The 18,336-nt window shown below is 37.7% G+C and overlaps 2 protein-coding genes across 3 annotated transcripts; one reads left to right on the top strand and one right to left on the bottom strand.

The window, feature by feature from the left end:
• Positions 1 to 552: 552 nt before the first annotated feature.
• On the top strand, positions 553 to 11,792 carry LOC106870889 (dolichol kinase). Of its 2 annotated transcripts, none has more exons than XM_014917125.3 (13): positions 553 to 691; positions 2,957 to 3,081; positions 4,635 to 4,716; positions 5,195 to 5,268; positions 5,861 to 6,034; positions 6,713 to 6,876; positions 7,491 to 7,538; positions 7,726 to 7,905; positions 8,292 to 8,501; positions 9,298 to 9,469; positions 9,969 to 10,067; positions 10,722 to 10,802; positions 11,503 to 11,792. In XM_014917125.3, exons 2-13 carry the CDS (start codon positions 2,979 to 2,981, stop codon positions 11,631 to 11,633), a joined length of 1,518 nt encoding a protein of 505 aa, XP_014772611.1. In that variant the 5' UTR covers positions 553 to 691; positions 2,957 to 2,978; the 3' UTR covers positions 11,634 to 11,792. The 2 variants fall into 2 exon arrangements, with proteins under 2 accessions (XP_014772611.1, XP_014772612.1); XM_014917126.3 differs by lacking the exon at positions 553 to 691 and adding an exon at positions 764 to 887 and having other exon boundaries at positions 11,503 to 11,768.
• A 2,264-nt stretch (positions 11,793 to 14,056) lies between these two features.
• On the bottom strand, positions 14,057 to 15,942 carry LOC106870892 (uncharacterized). Its single transcript, XM_014917128.3, has 2 exons — positions 15,547 to 15,942; positions 14,057 to 14,380 (listed from the first exon to the last, which is right to left on the bottom strand). Exons 1-2 carry the CDS (start codon positions 15,876 to 15,878, stop codon positions 14,215 to 14,217), a joined length of 498 nt encoding a protein of 165 aa, XP_014772614.1. The 5' UTR covers positions 15,879 to 15,942; the 3' UTR covers positions 14,057 to 14,214.
• Between the last annotated feature and the right edge of the window lie 2,394 nt (positions 15,943 to 18,336).

Here is an 18,336-nt window from a genome sequence, read left to right as displayed (position 1 = left end):
ATCAAACGTTCTTGGCAACGCCTTGTAATGGGCCAACATCTTTCCCGCTTGTTATCAGGGACAATTTACTTTCACTTTTTTTACGAGCGTAAACTGCATGTTATCCATTATATCCTAGTAACCGTTCTAGTTAATGATCGTGTTTTGCTCAAGTTTTATTACGAATGTTATTGCAAAGTATTTGGTAAATTCAACTGAAATAATGGGACGTCACACTGGTTGCTGTGTCGTATCGCACTGGCACTACTCCCCGCCAATGCGAGATTCGTTTCATGGGAATCTGACTTTTAATCGCTGTTTGTTCTGTTACCTGCCTCTTTAACGCTAATGCCTTCAATTTTTGATTTGTTGTAGGAGTAAACAGTCTATTTGCATCACTTCACTTCGTTAATAATGCTCACCAAAAAAGGCATGAATGTCACGAAATCTCACCTCGTTTGAGAACCCCTTTTACTATAATATCGCATTTAGGTTGGTAGTGTTTGGGGTTATCTGTCTCTGAAACGTTTGCGAGTGTTCTTTGGGTCACCTGCCTCACTAACGCTATGTTTTCCAAACTTTATGTTGGGTTATCTGCCCTTCCAACACTATGTTTTGTCTGCTTTAATCGTCATCTCCAAGGCATGAATGTCACAACAGCACAACAAATAACAATAAACAGCCAGATACTCTTAAAGGAATCCTGACATAGGTAAACATACTTTTCCTGTATGATTTCTATTAACATTATCAGAGTAGGAATAGCAAGTAACCGTTTTCTTCTTACATGCTTGTTTTGCCACCGTCCCAATTATTGAACTTTGACCTGGATGGACTTCCGACCCGGTTTCCTTGAAATTCTTATTCAATTACGATCATCATTGCAAGCGTCGGCTGACTAAACCCAGGTTATTATTTTCTCCGAGTCTAAACTTAATTAATAATTCAATATCAATTAGCGAGAATCGTAGGTTTTAAAATGCCGACTGAGCCGAGTGTTTTGGCGATCGGGTTTCGATTCCTTGTTGTCTTCGTAGAAGTAGTTATATTAATTAATTTTCATTTCTCAACATCGTTAAACATTTTTCGAGAAAGGCATGAACATTACGTAATCTTGTTTTATCTTATGTTGAAGAATATCGTAAAACAGCCCAGGACCCAGTGCGACCTTTTTGCGATCAGGTTTTATTTATGGTTGCAGAAATTCCCCTTCCACAACTTGATTGATTCTGTTGAAAGACACAAACATCATTTAATCTTGTTTTTATTTCTGCATATCTTGTACTTTGCATGCGAGTGAATACGTAAATAGTTCGGTGTTTATACAAGTCAACAAACGAGCTACTGACGTTGGTTGACGTAGAAAGAAATAACAGCGAAATCACATATTACCAAACTATAAAAGGAAGAATTCCTTTCCTTGGATAATGTACGTCTAGATACACAATGACTGATATATACATACATATATATATATATATATATATATATATATATATATATATATATATATATATATATATATATATATATATATATATATGGCTGGGATACTTTCATTACAGATTTATTACAGCAGTCAACGAATGACTTATAGTGTCGTCCGATCGGTTTGAAAACAACAACTAAATCTCGCTCAACTCACATCGTACATCAATAAAAAGGGATCATATGATGATGTAGTCCTAAATATATATCATGCTTGGAAAAATATAGTAATTGCCACGTATTTGGAACGTTTTCGATCATAGGTTTGTTCGAGTAGGGCTGACTCGGACATTACACGACAACTAAATCTCCCTTACCTCACATCCTAATATACTTTTAGAAGGAAATTAAAGGAAGTTCAGATACATAATATTTGGGTGGTGGTGGAGGAAAGGGTGGTTAAGGCTAGAATACATTTGGCCACAGGTTTTCCGAAACAAGTTTGATATGCTATTTAACAACAACGGTTACAGCAATAACAACGTTTAATATGAGACCAGGAAGTATCCTAAATCTAATCTCTTTTAGTAGCTCCGTTTATCATACTTTGAGTGAATGTTTTCTCTTGTCTTGTAAAATTATATTTCTTCTTCCGATGGCCAATTTCCCTCCCTGGGACACAGCTCAGCTGTGAAACTAAGTTTGTCTGTAGAGTAACTTCCCTTGTGTCATAAACAGATTGCGGAGGCGCATCTTCCCACGCACTCCGCGCTTTTGCTGGAAATAGCAGTTCAATTTATTTCTCATATCACACCCTACTGTCTTAACCAAATAAATAAATAAATAAAAACGAGTTAATGTGTTAGAAGAACACAATAGATAATATGGTCCTAGGCACACTCTCTCTGGGCGCTTCTTAACAACAGAATCGGAAATTATTTTGTGCGCCCAAACCATAATTTCTCTGGACGTCGTAGATATTAAGATTCTATCTTTTACCTTTTACTTGTTTCAGTCATTGGACTGAGACCATGCTGGGCCATCGCTTTGAAGGGTTCACTCGAACAAACGGACCCCAGTATTTATTTTTTAAGACCTACTTTTTCGCCAAATTGCTAAGATACAGGAACATAGACAAACCAACACCTGTTGTCAAGCAGTAGTGGTGGACGCGCACACGCACACACCGTCATCATCATCATCATCATCATCAAACGCCTGTTCTCCATGCTGGCCAGCTGGAGAGTTGCCCGACTCCAATTGTTCCTTTTTGGCTGGCTTTCTGTGGCTAATTCCCATTCCTAATGCCAACCACTTTACAGAGTGTACTGGATACTTTTCTGTGGCACGGGTGCCTTTGCATGACACCGGCATGGGTGGCACCAGCAATCATAAGCCTGCAAGAGTAGGCTCTCTTTTTACTGCACAGCCATGCTTGTGCCTTCTGCACATAGAAATTTTTAATGGGATTTGAGGGAGACTGTTGTATTGAGGGGCTCCCACTTCATTTCTGTTCTATCATTGAATCTGAGTTATATATTATTTTCAGATAATATTCTCATTTTCTGGCAATGGACATCAGCTCAAAATTAGAAGCATCTGTGGTCGGTGTAGGCTGTGTCTATGTGCTATATTCTGTGCAGTCCTTTGTGCACAGTTACACCATCCTGTTTGGTAAGTATACTTCTTTGGACTCTATTCCACTTGGAATTTGTTGTTCTTCTTTCAGTCTGTTTCTTATAATATTGATATTTATTTATTGAATCATTGGTCCACATTACTTCTTTAAGGAGTACAGGGCCAGTTTCCTGGTTTCTCTGTAATATAAATATTCCTCCCCCAGAAAGGATGCCAGTCCATTGCAGGATTATTCCTTTTTACCAGTTGAGGGGACTGGAGCTAGTATTTTACTGAAGAACACAATGCATCGCCTGGTCCAGGAATCGAAACCACAATCTTATGATCATGTGTCCAACACCCTAGCCACTAAGCCATGCACTTCCACTCACACACAACACAAACACACACATGGGTCAGTGCAAGTGTGGCCATATGGTTAAGTAGTTCACTTCACAGCCACATGCAAGTAGACAAGCACACACACACAAGCACATGCACACACTCACGCACTCATTCACTCACACACACACGCTCACACACAGATATGCATATGTGCTGACATATATTTTCACATACATGTATGCTCATACAACTACACGGATAAATTCACACATACGCACATGAATAAATGAATAAATTAATGCACACGTTAACACATGCACAGGTGAACCTCCGCCACCACTCTTCTTCCGCAAGTCTACAGACATTTTATATTCGTCCAATAAGTTCCTAAATGCAAAGGTAAATAATACTCACGTGAATTGTCACCTGAGACAAGCATTGAACCCCTCACCTACCTCACGCCAGTCTCTTAACAGCTTAGAAAAATAAACAAAGAAATGCATTTTGTGTTTTCTAATTTATGAACACAATGTCGATAAAGACGTTACAATGGAAGTTCCCACGGTTGAGAAAATACGACTTCCACTCTCGTGTCTGGACCAGCTTTCTTCATCAGAGATCTTCAAAGAAGTTAAACGTGTTTTTGCTGAACTTAATGTTTGCTTTATTTACTACGTTCGGTAATTGTAGCCAAGAGAAATTTTATTGCTAAAACATAATTGCAGATGACATGTAGTTGTGTGTGTGTGTGTGTGTACATGTATGTGTGTGCATGTATATTTCTTAGGAATTTATCAAAGTTTTACAACTTTGGCAGAAAACAAACCAATCACTAACAAATTAAGTCAAGACAACTCTTGGGATTTGTAGTTATTTGAATCGGTTGGTTATGCATATATGAGTGTGTGTGTGCATAATATTGCAAATTTGTCTTTTGCTTGCAACCATCACACCATATCAAGGTAAATAGATGCACACACACACACATACACACACACACACTCAGACACACACACACACACACAGACACACACACACACACACTCACACACACACTCACACATGACAGTAACATGTAACTGTGTCTGCTTCTACACCACCACCACTACCACCACCACCACCGCCTCCATCACCACCACCACTAAAACTGCTAAAAATCCTTTCTGCTGACCCCCTTTTTGTATATTTTACCCCCCCCCCCCCCTGTTTTGGCATTGTAAAGAGTTAACACTAATGTGTGGTCTTATTTTCTTCCCCTCTTCCAGTATCAGCTGCATTTTGCTGGTCAGTTTATACAGAACGAAAATGGCAGCGTCGTACATGTCTCATTTCCAAGACATTTTGCAGGTATGTAATGAATTTGGTTCAGTACGTTGCAGGAACACTCATTCTTTTTGTCGTTAAATTGTGGCCAGAGGGATGCCAGGAGATGCCAGAGGGATGCCAGGAGATGCCAGAGGGATACTGGTTGATGCCGGGAGATGCCAGAGGGTGATGCTAGGTGACTGTTGCCATTAGGACTATAGATTCAGTCTATTACATCAACTGCCTCATGTCACACCGGTCCATACTTATTCTATTGGTTTCTTTTGCTGAACAGCTAAATTATGGGGACATAAACAAACCAACCCCACACACACATGACAGGCTTCCTCACAGTTTCTGTTTCCCAAATTCACTCACAAAGCATTGGTCAGCTCAAGGTGTTGCACTGTGGGGCTGAACCTGAAACCACAGGTTTGCAAAGCAAGCATCTTAACCACATATGGCCATCCCCTTTGAAATTTGCAAATTATTTTCTTGTTCGTTTTTTCCTCCATTTCAGACCACGTGCAAGGTTTTCTGTGTGGTCAGTCCTGATCTTCCCCCTTTGTTTGTTGTCACAGATTCGGTCATCTGGTAAGTTCCTTTCTTCACGCATGGTGTGGGCCAGTGGTGATGGTCATGGGTGGTTTATAAAGGAAGAGTGATTAAGATAATTAACTCATTAACATTCAGATTATTCTGTCAAAAGTTCATTCACATTCGAGTGATAAAAACCAAACATGCAGCCAACATGATGGTGTTTGAGGTGATCACTAGTGATGGTGACGTTATGCCTCCATCTTCCCACATGGCCTCAGACTCAATACAAAGGCCTACATCAAGTGCCTGGAGGAGGTAGTGTTGCTCTGGATCAAGAAGGGGGCTGCTGGAAGACCCTATGTCTGGCAACAAGACTCATTAATCAATTGAAGAATTCGTTGGAAACAGTTGTAATTAATTGACACCTACACATTGTTTATTATATATATACATACTTGCATAGACATGTATACACACACACACACACACACACACACACATGTAAGCATATCATTTGATGTTCTCATAATACTGAAATCAACTCAGTCGTTCATATACTGACACCCTTAGTATCAGTAGACGTGCTGCTCCCGTTGACCTCCTGTTGACATACTTTAATACTTCCATGTTCTGAATTGTGTTTCAGATTCTTCAACATCTCACGAAGACGTTTTGCTTCAAAGTTATCTTCTGGTTTTGAATCCAATGTATCTGGCACATCAGATTCTTGAAAGACCAAAGCATTTCCGGGACTCTTGTGCAATGGAAATCTTCTTGGAGGCAGTCTTTGGTGTTGGTTGTCCATTGTTAATGGGAAAAGGTGAGGAAGGAAAATGCTATTTTTGCTCCATGCACACATGTATATGCTTCTGCAGACACACACATGCATGTATGTATGTGTGTGTGTATATACATATATATGACAATGATGATAAGGATGGTTTATATATATACACACACACACATACATGCATGTGTGTGTGTGTGCTTGTTTGTGAATCTGTGAATGGGTGTGCAGAAATGTTTGAGTTGTTTTGACCATGAGGAAATATTACCTTGTTTGGTAACAAGGAAGGCATGATGATGATGATGATGATGATGATGATGATGATGATGATGGTGGTGATGGTGGTGATGATGATGATGATGATGATGATGATGATGATGATGTTGTAGTAGTAGTAGTAGTAGTAGTAGTAGTAGTATTTCAGCTTCCAGATCAGAAGAGAGTGGCAAGTGATCTTTTCTGTCTCATCTTTTATTTTTTTACTTGTTTCAGTCATAAGCTTGCGGCCATGCTGGGGCACCACCTTGAAGAATTTTTAGTCAAATGAACTGCACCCCAGTACTTGTTTTTTTTTTAAGCCTGGCACTTATTCTATTGGTCTCTTTTGCTGAACTGCTTAGTTATGGGGATGTAAATACTCAGACACAAACACGCATGCATGCACACGCAATAATAATAATAATAATAATAATATACATTTTTTCCTTTCAGGCTGGCTGGACTCTTTTGCTTTTGGCCTGATGTTGGTTGCTCACCTTTATCTCATGAGAAAGATGTTGCTGCTCTTACCAAAGACATTTACTTATGGAGAACTGGTTCTTGTTTCCCAACTCATTGTTTATTTTGTTCACAACAATGCCATGTCGATAATAAAGGTAACATATTCCTCTCCTTGTCTTTTTCTATTGCTCTAACTCTACTGGGGAAATGAAAAAATAGTAACAGATGGAACAAAAGCAAGAATCTTCCTTTCGTCAGCTGTCCAATCCTTGGAAATTTTCAGTTTTGGTACTTAGGACAGTACTGCATATCTTTATATAAACTGTTTACTTCATAATTAGATAGCAACTCAATTTGAGATATTAATTGGGCTGTGGTATAATTACGAAAGGGTTGCAACGACAAAAATATTTTTGACATATGAAATCACTATCCTCACTATGACCTCCACCACCACCACCACCACCACCACCACCGTCTCTACTGCCTTCTTCATCATCACTTGCAATGCATTGGTCAGCCCAGGGCTATAATAGAAGAGTTTCTCAAAGTGTTATGCATTGGGATTGAACCTAAAACCTTGTGGTTATAAAGCAAGCTTCTTGATTACACAACCATGCCTGCGCCTATAAAAATTTTGCTTGGTTTGGCTGTACTGTGATACTATTAGATCCAGGATCGGATACTGTCCCCTATTGGTTATTGCTATAATATCCCTTACTTTACCCCAACTCAATAAATTTATCCTTCTTTTCCTTTTGTTTTACAGAAAATGACTGCAGAAAACTATGTTCTAGACAAGGAAGCTATAATTGCTGTAAGTATTTGTTAATTGTTATTTATTTATCTTATTTTTATTTTTAAAATTATGTATTCAGTAAGTAATTACTTTGTTGGTGATTATGAAGTTTCTAATGAACCAATTTACTAATCTGTTGCATTACTTTCAGAATGGTTTTTGAGAATAAAATTTTGGTTTTATCTCCATCTTTTCTGTTTTCCAGACTGTGGTTCTTACTGTGGCCATTTCTGTAGCTATTTTCCATAATTCCAAGGTTACTGCATCTCCAATCAAATTCTATGTGATATACGGTCTGCTAGCAAATGCTATAATAATTTTTTGGATAACGCTGTTGCACCCATTTAGTTTTGAGAAGTTGTTCCGTTATGTCAGTAGAAACCAGGTAAGATTCTAAAGAGAAATGGGATGATATGGTTGAGTCATGTACTAAGGAAGAATGAAAATAACTGGGCCTATTCTTCGTGTTCCTATGTTTGCATGAATTGGGTGGAATTTTATTGAGGCAGATTGTCTCTATGGCTGGATACCCTTCCTGTCACCAACCCTCACCTGTTTCCAAGCAAGATAACATTTCCCCATGGCCAGACATGTTTCTTTCTCTCTCTCTCTCATATATATTTGCACACACACACACACACGCATACACATACACACACACACACACATTTATATATATACATATATAAAACTATATATATTATGTATTATGTTTTACTGTGACACACAGATAAGTGTATAAATGTTTCTATTTTCTGTAATTTCGACTAGATCTACCTATTGAGTTATTGGGTTTTATGGTCAGTTATGGCCATTGCAGTGGTCATTTACTTCAACAAACACAAAAATAGAATACATTATGATGTACGCAAATATTTTCATGTGATCATGGTTGCTGTTTACCTGCCTGGCTTGCTATTGGAACCCATGATGCTGGCCTTGGCAGCCTGGTGCGCCTTTGCTCTTCTTTTTCTGCTGGAGGTAAAGTTTTATTTCATATGTATGTCTGTCTGTCTGTCTTGTTTTCCAAATTTCATTTTATCCTTGTGGGGCACAAGGGTTTTGAGGTGAAAGTTAGAGCCACTATATTCAGATTGTTCAATATTTATACCAGTAACGTATTGGGGCTTCCAACAACAAAAATAAACTCATTATCTAAGAAATAATTATAGAACTGGCAGAATCATTAGCAGACTGGGCAAAATGCTTGGTGGCACTTTGTCTGTCCTTATGTTCTGAGTTCAAATTCCACTGGTACGAATGTAAACCAGTGGTTGTCATAGTGATAATGATAATTAAAGGATTTCTCCATAAAGACGGATCATGTTGCTGAAGGAAGGAGATCAGGTTTAACTGAGAAGAAGAAATCTTGTGAGATTATTAACAGCAAGCCAGGGAGATCACGTGGTTGTGGATGGGAATTGTTTCTGTTGTAATTGGTGCCCCTTGCACAATAGCCAAACTGCTACCAAGACACAGGAAGATATTGGGATTGTGCCGAAATGTGACATCACTATCATCATCATCATGATTATTATCGTTATGATGATGATGATAACAGCATAATTGTAGTAGTAGTAGTAGTAGTAGTAGTAGTACTTCATAAGTAACCTAATTAGGCCTGGACGATGCTTAGATATTGGTGCCTAGTTTAGAGAGGTGTATGGCACCGTTATCTGTGCCATTTACAGATAACAGTTTTAATTTAATATGACCTGAATTACATACACTGGATTAAAAAAAACCTATAACAACTAAATATTTTGGTTTCTTTCAGCAATTCCGAATGTACAAAATTCCACCGTTATCTTCATCCCTGGAATCGAGTCTGTCTTTATTTTTGGATGAGAAAGACAGTGGTCCACTGCTGGTCAGTCATATATATCTATTGGTGGGATTCTCAGTTCCAGTTTGGCTGTCAACTGCTGCTGGACATTCCCGGACTCCTGGTCAGTTTCTCTTGTTATGATATTTCAACTCTACAACACCAGTGTACTCTGCTGTACTGTAAGAGTACAGTAGAATAGGATATAGCACAACACAATACAACAGAGTACAGTACCACATATGACAATACAGTACAATGTACTATACTACAATATATACAATTAAGCATGTATATACATACTTATGTGTATATACACACACAAGCCTACCTTTTTGATTACATGTGCACACGCACATATACACACACATACATACTCAAGCATATAGACACATACATGTATATGCATACATACATACATACATATATATATATATATATCTATATATATGCATGTATGTACATATAAATATATGCATATACATGATAAAAATATAATGAACATAAAAATAAAAATTTCTACAATAAAATGTGAAAAAAGTGTAAAATGTGGAATATGAAAAACGTTCCTCCTTCACATTACAATCTGTCTAATGATTCACATTTCAATTTGTCTTTTGTAGAAGACTATGTCAGCTGCTTTGCTGGTTTGTTAACCCTTGGTGTTGGAGACACTGCTGCTTCAGTTGTTGGTATCAGATATGGAAAAACAAAACTTCCTGGTAAGTTGGCACAAGTTTCTCAGGTTGCAAAGACTCCTCACAAAACTCTTCTATACTTTTGTAGTTGCATGGGTCAGTGGTTAGAGTGTCAGGCTCACAATCATGAGGTAGTGAGTTCGATTCTTGGACTGGGTTGTGTGTTGTGTTCCTTATTTCATGTTGCTCCAGTTCACTCAGTTGTAGAAATGAGTTGCAATGCTACTGGTATCAAACTGTATCGGCCCCTTTGCCTTTCCCTTGGATAACATCAGTGGCGTGGAGACTGGTATGCATGAGTGGAGACAGGCATTAAAAATGATGATGATGATGATATATATGTATATCTGGTATACAAAATTTGTGCAGTATTTAATTAAAATTGCCATTTTTGTAAAACGACCGTGTGAAGTGAAGGTGATGAGAAAGGCCCCTTTTGTACACCTCAATAAATATGAAAAGAGTAAATGCGTAGAAGCGCCAGGAGGAAAAGAAAGACACTGATGTAATTCTATTCATTTCCATCCCACTGCCTCAATCAACTCTGTCTGACCCCTGCAGGCTTGGGTTTAATGCAGGAATATGAGCAGAATATGAGGAAGTTAGCAATGGTCTGTGTTGGTAAAGATTTTTATTCATTTTGTGAACTTAATGTTTTTTCTTTTTTTGTTTTTCTAGGTAATTCCAGAAAATCTGTGGAAGGGACTTTGGCCTCAATCGTTGCACAGATCATGGGCGTTGGGTGTTTGAATTACTTTGGTAAATAACTTCTTTATTATTCTTTGCTTGGTTCTGGTGAAGCTTTGACGTGTGTGTGTGTGTGTGTGTGTGTGTGTGTGTGAGGGAGAGAGGGTGAGACAGCAAGAACAAGAAAACAATAGAAAGAGAATCATAGAAAGTAAGAGAGTGAGTGAAAGAGAATGAGAGGGGGAGAGAGATTCTCTGTGATTCTGGTTGTAGACGTGACTGTGTAGTTAGGGAGTCCACTTCTCAACATTTGGGTTCAGTCCCACATTCTGGCATGCTGCCCCCCCCCCCAGGTCGACAAAAGACTTATGAGTTGACTTGGCTTGGTATGTGTGTATGTATGTGTGTGTGTGTGTCTGTGCATGCAAGTATGTGTGTGTGTGTGTTCCCTTGTCTTAGCCTTCTGCTCTTTAAACAAATGTTGCCATCACAAAAACATTATGATTTGTTTCTAATCTTCTGTGAAAACATGTCCAGACTCAAGGAAAATGTTCACTTGCTCAAGAAGAAGTGAACATTGGTCGAATCTGCCTCAACTTGTCTTGTCTGAAATATGCAAATATGCAGAAGTAGACATTAAAATGTTCATGATGATGATGATGATGATGATAGTGATGTCAATGTTGGTGATTGTGGTGATGATGATGTTGTTTGTTTATTTATTCAGCAAACAGTACCGACTGCAACAACAATAAATATTAACCATTTTCAGTTTCAGTTCCGCTCACACCAAGAATCCTGTTCACACTCTCATCGGCATCGTTCTATGAAGCTTTCACTGACCAAATCGACAATCTAACCTTGCCACTCTTCACTTATTCCCTTTTACGCCTTTCGTCATGATGATGATGATGATGATGATGAATAAATGACTAACTGAATATATATAAATAAGAGAAGAGTAAATTGTGCATGTGTGTGTGTGTGCGTGTGTGCATGTATATGTGTGGGAGCGGTATAATAAATTCTACTATATTCTTTGAGTTTTGTAAAAAAAGGAACATACTTTTATCTAGAGGACTTAAGATCCAGTTTATATGTGTATGTGTATGTATGTATATTTTCATATATAAATATATATATATACATATATATATATATATATATATATATATATATATATATATATTATAACTGTCTATCTATCCATACATATCTAATACATAATATACAAGTATACAAGTATAAAAATATATATATATATAAATATATATATATATATATATCATCGTTATATAAGCAAGGTTGTTCATCTCCAGTCTTTCATAAAAAATATGTCTGGCCATGAAAGAATATTACCTTGCTTCAAAACGAAACTTGGTGACAGGAAAGGCATTAACAAATTCCATCTGACCCATGCAAGCATAGAAAAGTGATCGTTAAATAATAATGATGATGATGGTACACACACACACACACACACACACATGCACATTAATGTCAAGTATTGCTAGGAGTTCCACTTCAATTCAATGTTTACAGCTTAAAATAACCTCATTAAACGATGATGATGATTCTATTATGACTAATTTGACGACTAAATTTACTAGCACTCAGTGACACTTGTACTTTCATGCACACACACACACACACACACACTCATATCCCTGTACAGCTCTACCTCATGTCCACACTCATAATTATCCGTATCAGTTCCTCCATGCACACCCCCTCCATGTATACTTAGGAATAAATGTTATTAGTTTTATTATAATCATCATCAATTTTAACATCCTTTTTCCCATGCTGGCATGGGTTGGATGGAATTCATTTCATGCGTATGTTTCTACAGCTGGGTGCCCTTCCTGTTGCCAACCCTCACCTGTTTCCAAACAAAGTAATATTTTCCCCATGGCCAGACATGTTCTCACAGAAGATTGGAAAAAAATGACACTGCTTCATTTGCTACTACCATGTATTGTTAACACACACACACAAAGCAGGCTTCTTTCAGTTTCTATCAACCACATCCACGTACAAGGCTTTGATCATCCTGGGGCAATTGTACAAGTCACTTGCTCAAGGTGCCAATGCAGTGAACCAACCTGGAACCATATGTTCAGAAAGCAAACTTCTTTACCCCCCCCCCCCCCCAGCTACACATCATATCTTGATGAACAACTGACACAACTTAAAACAACAACATTCCAATCAAATAATGGTTAATGTCTCATGTGATATTTCATTTTGTAAATTGATATCAGGTTATTAATTAAATTTCTATATTTTTTACTTCATTAAAAAACATCACCAAACAATGAAATTTTTATGATGTTTTGAAATAAATATGTTTTTGTAACAAATGATTTTGTCTTTTCTTTCAAAAATAATCTCTTTTAATTATTGGTTTCTAATTTTGACACAAGGCCAGCAATTTTAGGAATTAGGGGGTCAGTCAATTACATTAACCCCAGTACTTGACTGGTATCTATTTTATTGCCCCCAAAAGAATGAAAGGCAAAATTTATCTCTGGAATTTCAATTAAACTCAGAAAAGAAAGAACCAGGAAAAAATGCCACTAAGCATTTTGTCCAAGATGTTCTACAATCAACCTTTGAAATAATTCTTTCTAACTTTGGCACAAGGCCATCATTTTTTGAGGGGAAGGAAAGTCAGTCAGATCGACCCCAGCCCTTGATTGATACTTATTTTATTCACCCTGAAAGAATGGAAAACCCACTTCGGTGGAATTTAGACTGAGAACATAAAGAGCTGGAAAAAATGCTGTCTGCAATAATGGTTTTGTCAGCTTGTCACTTTTATTGTCACTTTGGCACAAGGCCAGCATTCTTTTGAGGGGACAAAGAAGTTAACTACTGCATATACATATGTGTGTGTGTGTCAATGTGTTTATCTCCACCCCATCACCAACATAACTTAGCAGTTCAGCAAAGGACACCAATGTAATAAATACCAAGCTTAAAAGAAATAAGTTCTCAGGTCAATGTGTCCAGCCAAACCTTTCAAGATGATGCCCCAGCATGGCCAAAACCAGTAAAAGGTAAAAGATATACAAAAGACAACAGGACATTTTTCTGTTGACCATTTGTTAATTTTTATATAATTCTGCAAATATATATATTTACACAAAGGGCTTTGTATGAATATTTTATGATGCTTTTATACATTGATATTCCAATGTGTGTGTGGAGTCTATCATCCATGCTATATTTTTTTTTGGCTTAAATCAGAGTCTATATGCAAGCAAGTGTCAAGTATTATCAGCTGTCTGATGATTTCAGAATAAATAACTCTAAGTATTGACTTCTTGCTTGGACTCAGTTTTACATTTATACATACAAATAGGTATTTCAAAGAATTCATTTATATATATATATATATGTGTGTGTGTGTGTATGGTGGATGTATGTATCTGTCAGCTGTCAGAAGATATTCCATTTTCTCTTGAGTTTTCTACAATTTTTACGAAGGTTCTTGGTGTGTCTCACTGTCTCTTTTTGTTGTTGACATCTTGAACACCAAGTGTGGAATTGACAGCAACACGTTATAAAGAAGAGGCAGGTGCAAACGACTATAACGAATACGAGGATCACCGTCGAAGCCTCGAACTGGAATTGGTACATGTAACCTGAAAATAGATAAATTTCGAAATTGCACAAAGACTTATATTCATTTAATGCACTCAGTGACATATTGTTTCATATTGTTTGAATTAACCATGCATTATCTCTTAGCTTCAAGATTTCTATGATGTGATTGTTTATGTTTTAGAATGACATCGTCGGGTGGGTGCGATAGGCACAGCGTTTTGTGCGTTTCCACTGTATAACACTAAATGGAAAAGAAGAACAACGTACAGAGAGAAGACAGGACTTTTTTGCCACCTTACTCACTGCCAAACACAGTCTGGCCTTATTCTTTCATTTGCAACCTGGATACCTCAAACCTGAAGAGATACACAGATCAGAAGTTTATAAAGTCTTTATTAGGGGCAAAGGCGGAGATTTACGTCCATCAGAGAAACTCATCACAAGACATGCACCACTACCGACCTAGTAACAAGAAAGAAGTGACTGAAATAATCTAGCCATGTTATAATTACCACATCTACTATAGGGGATAATCGATCACAGTACTTGACTGGTACTTAATTTATGAAAGGCAAAGTCGACGTCGGCGGAATTTGAACTCAGAACGTAGCGACGGACGAAATACCGCAAAGTATTTCATCCGGCCTGCTAACGATTCTCATTTCTTTATTGCCCACAAGGGGCTAAACATAGAGGGAACAAACAAGGACAGACGAACGGATTGAGTCGATTACATCGACCCCAGTGCGTAACTGGTACTTAATTTATCGACCCCGAAAGGATGAAAGGCAAAGTCGACCTCGGCGGAATTTGAACTCAGAACGTAACGGCAGACGAAATACCGCTAAGCATTTCGCCCGGCGTGCTAACGATTCTGCCAGCTCGCAGCCTTAGGCCATGTCAGGCACGTAGCCAGCCGATTGCAACTGGGGGGAAGTGGGTGGCTATCTTGATAGCCGGGGTGTGGGGTGGGGTACTGAATAGAAGGAAGAATAAAGAAACAGGTGTGAGAGCACCGTGCTTCGATTGAATGATGCACAAGTGCACGAAAGAACTTTCATAATGCTGCCTCACCCCCGAATAGGTCTTACGAAAGTCTAAAGCACAAAGAGAAACGAACGAAGTCGAGTAGCCAGGACTGAAGCTGTCTACTGGCCTAATTGTATGCAGAAATTCGCTAAGAACAAGGGCTAGAAAAACAAACCTTTTGGAACGAACTTGATGTAAAATTGCCTCGATACACGTTTTTGCAAACCAACAATGTTGGAGTGATTTCCTATTACAGAAGCAACGGTACTGAAATGACCCCCACCACCTCTGCCCCATAAGACGTGGCAATTTCAATCGTTTGCAGAGATTTGATATCTTTGGCCTTTTAATAAAATTATGAAGAATATTAACGGTGTCGGACAACGTAGCTAACTCCGGAATCCACTTTATTGTGTTAACTACGACAAGATGCAACTGATGATTAAGACAATGAACATAAGGTAATATATTTCTCAAGTCTATCCTGAATCTTTCTTTGAACGCCATCTATTTTGCCAGACATCACAGAAGAACTATCGTAGCAGTGTCTAAAATGTCTCAAAACATTTGATAAAATTTGTCCACAAAAGAATTTTTTTTTTTTTTTTTTTAATATTCTTTTCACCTGTCTGAGGCGCTTTGTAATAATATACTTGCATTCTCTGAAGAATAAATAACACAAATTCTCGAACTGGAGGGACTTGATATTCTAACGGGAGAGGGCGCTACGTGGCTTCGTGCCTCGGCCATGTTATTATAATAATCCATTCTGCTGTAGGTACAAGGCCTGACATTTTGGGGGAGAGGTATAGTCGATTACATTGACCCCAGTCCTCAACCGGTATTTATTTTATCGACCCCGAAAGGATGAATTTGAACTCAAAACGTAGCGACGGACGAAATGCCGCCAAGCATTTAACCCTGTGTGCTCATCATTGCGTAAGGCCAGCTCATAACTACGAAGCAGTGGAGTTTTGCCAAAACTTAAAGCCCAGACCACGTTGGTACACTACATACATACAAACCAAAATAGCCCGTTGTTGATGTTGAAATTCCAATGAAGGAGCCTTGGATCTAGGTAAGAAACCGATTCTTTCTCTATTAGCAAGAAATCTTGAAATAAAACTGAACAATGACACACATATATATATATATATACGTCCGTACATACATGCACATGTATGCATATAAATATATCTACACGTGTGTGTTCTTTGAATGAAAACAATCAGAATTTTCAGATCGTAGTTATTGATATTCAATACCCCCATTTAGAGCAGCGAGTCCTAGAGTCGATTTCGACTCAAAACTTCATTACCTTTATAAACAACTCATTACAGCAGTTTAGAGCACACAAATTCTTTACATTATAAAGCACAGAGTGAACAAATTCTTTCTATGCCTGAAATTTTGTGTGGCTGGGAAGAAGGTTTGTCGACAACATTGATGACCACCGGTGTTTTTAACTGGTGCTTATTTCGTCGACACCAAACGGATGAAAGGCAGAATTTGAACTTGATTTGGCGCAGTAACGATTCTGCAGAGTTGCCGCCTTTAGAACACATAAAAATATAAATATAAATACAAACGGAATATGTTGAGATAATAAACTAATGAAGCGAGAGTGTTATGAAGATATACGATCGTCTGAACGGAAAAGTTGTAATCGCGTGACAAAATACAACAGCTGATTCACGTTTGAATCTGTCGGAATATATTAAGAACGAATATGTAAGGCATCGTTTCGAAGCATCAGTTGAGTTCTACTGAAAATATCAGCCTTCACTTACCGTTTTCTAATGAAATGGTATAATTTAACATCATGCAAAATCTCTGTTTTAGGCTCTTGGTTAAAGAGGAACAAGTTTCTTTCTTAACAGATGTCTTCACTTACGATATAAACCAATGAGAGACAGGAAGGAACTGTTGTTAAGAAAAAATGCCATTGAATTTCTAGATTTCTCTGTTGGAAGGTCGAAGTACAAGTTTATTTTAAAATTCGTTTCTTAGTCAATCAACGAACCGTGTCTTCCCCTCTTTGTATACGTTACAAAGTCGAGCAGTTTATGCTCAAATCCTTTCGATAATACTTTGGCACCAAGAAATTAGACATTGCCCTCATCTGGGGGAGAGAAGTAAATAAATAAATAAAAGGCTAAATCTCTCCTCCCACGTAAAACAACAACAAAGTGTTGTTGTTTAGCCGAAAGTTGACCTTGATTGAACAGATGAGAAGCTATTCCGGCCTTGACTAATCTAGCTACATACAAATATACGTATGTGTTTGTGTTTTTACATTCCTCTGATGGAAATCGGCAAAAGATTATTAATTTAGTCTGGAAAATAACCAAGTCGTGATTTCAGCCAAAATTTCGTCGTATATTTTCGCCCCACTTACATCAACTTTCATTCATTTCTTTTTAAGTTGCATAATCGAAAAACGCTGCGGAGCAGTGATTGATCCGTTACAAAACTATAAGCAACGAATCTAAGTGAATTATAAAATAAAACAATTTATTATCAAATCTTTTAATTCCATTTTGACAATATGGGAGAATATTCAAGGGAAGTTACTCTTGTCATTCATAATGCTTTATTCCCAGGAGTTATTGCCTCTTCCATAAAATTCGCATCAAGTCTTACTGAAATTTATTATTAGTGACCACCACCGCTGAGCAACCTTCGCCAGTTGCTGATATTTTTCTGCGTTTTTAAGACTATATGTCTATAAAAGATGTGAATAGCGCAGTGAAGACGAATACTGCAGCTTAGTAAGGCTTTCAACTTATACACAATTTATTTATTCAGATCGCTAATTTAGAATTCGTATTGATTTTAAAACCTTGTGTTTATTGTACGTTGTTTAGTAAATTACAGGGACAATTCGAAAGGTTAATCGATATCCGAATTTTAGGAAAAAAGGAATGCGAACTGCTATACGTTAATACTAGATGTACAGACGTTA

Source organism: Octopus bimaculoides, chromosome 25 (genome assembly GCF_046866305.1).
Source record: "Octopus bimaculoides isolate indiv1 chromosome 25, ASM4686630v1, whole genome shotgun sequence".
Lineage (NCBI taxonomy): Eukaryota > Metazoa > Mollusca > Cephalopoda > Octopoda > Octopodidae > Octopus > Octopus bimaculoides.
The sequence above is the reverse complement of the archived record's forward strand: the minus strand, read 5'-3'. Positions and strand labels throughout refer to the sequence as shown.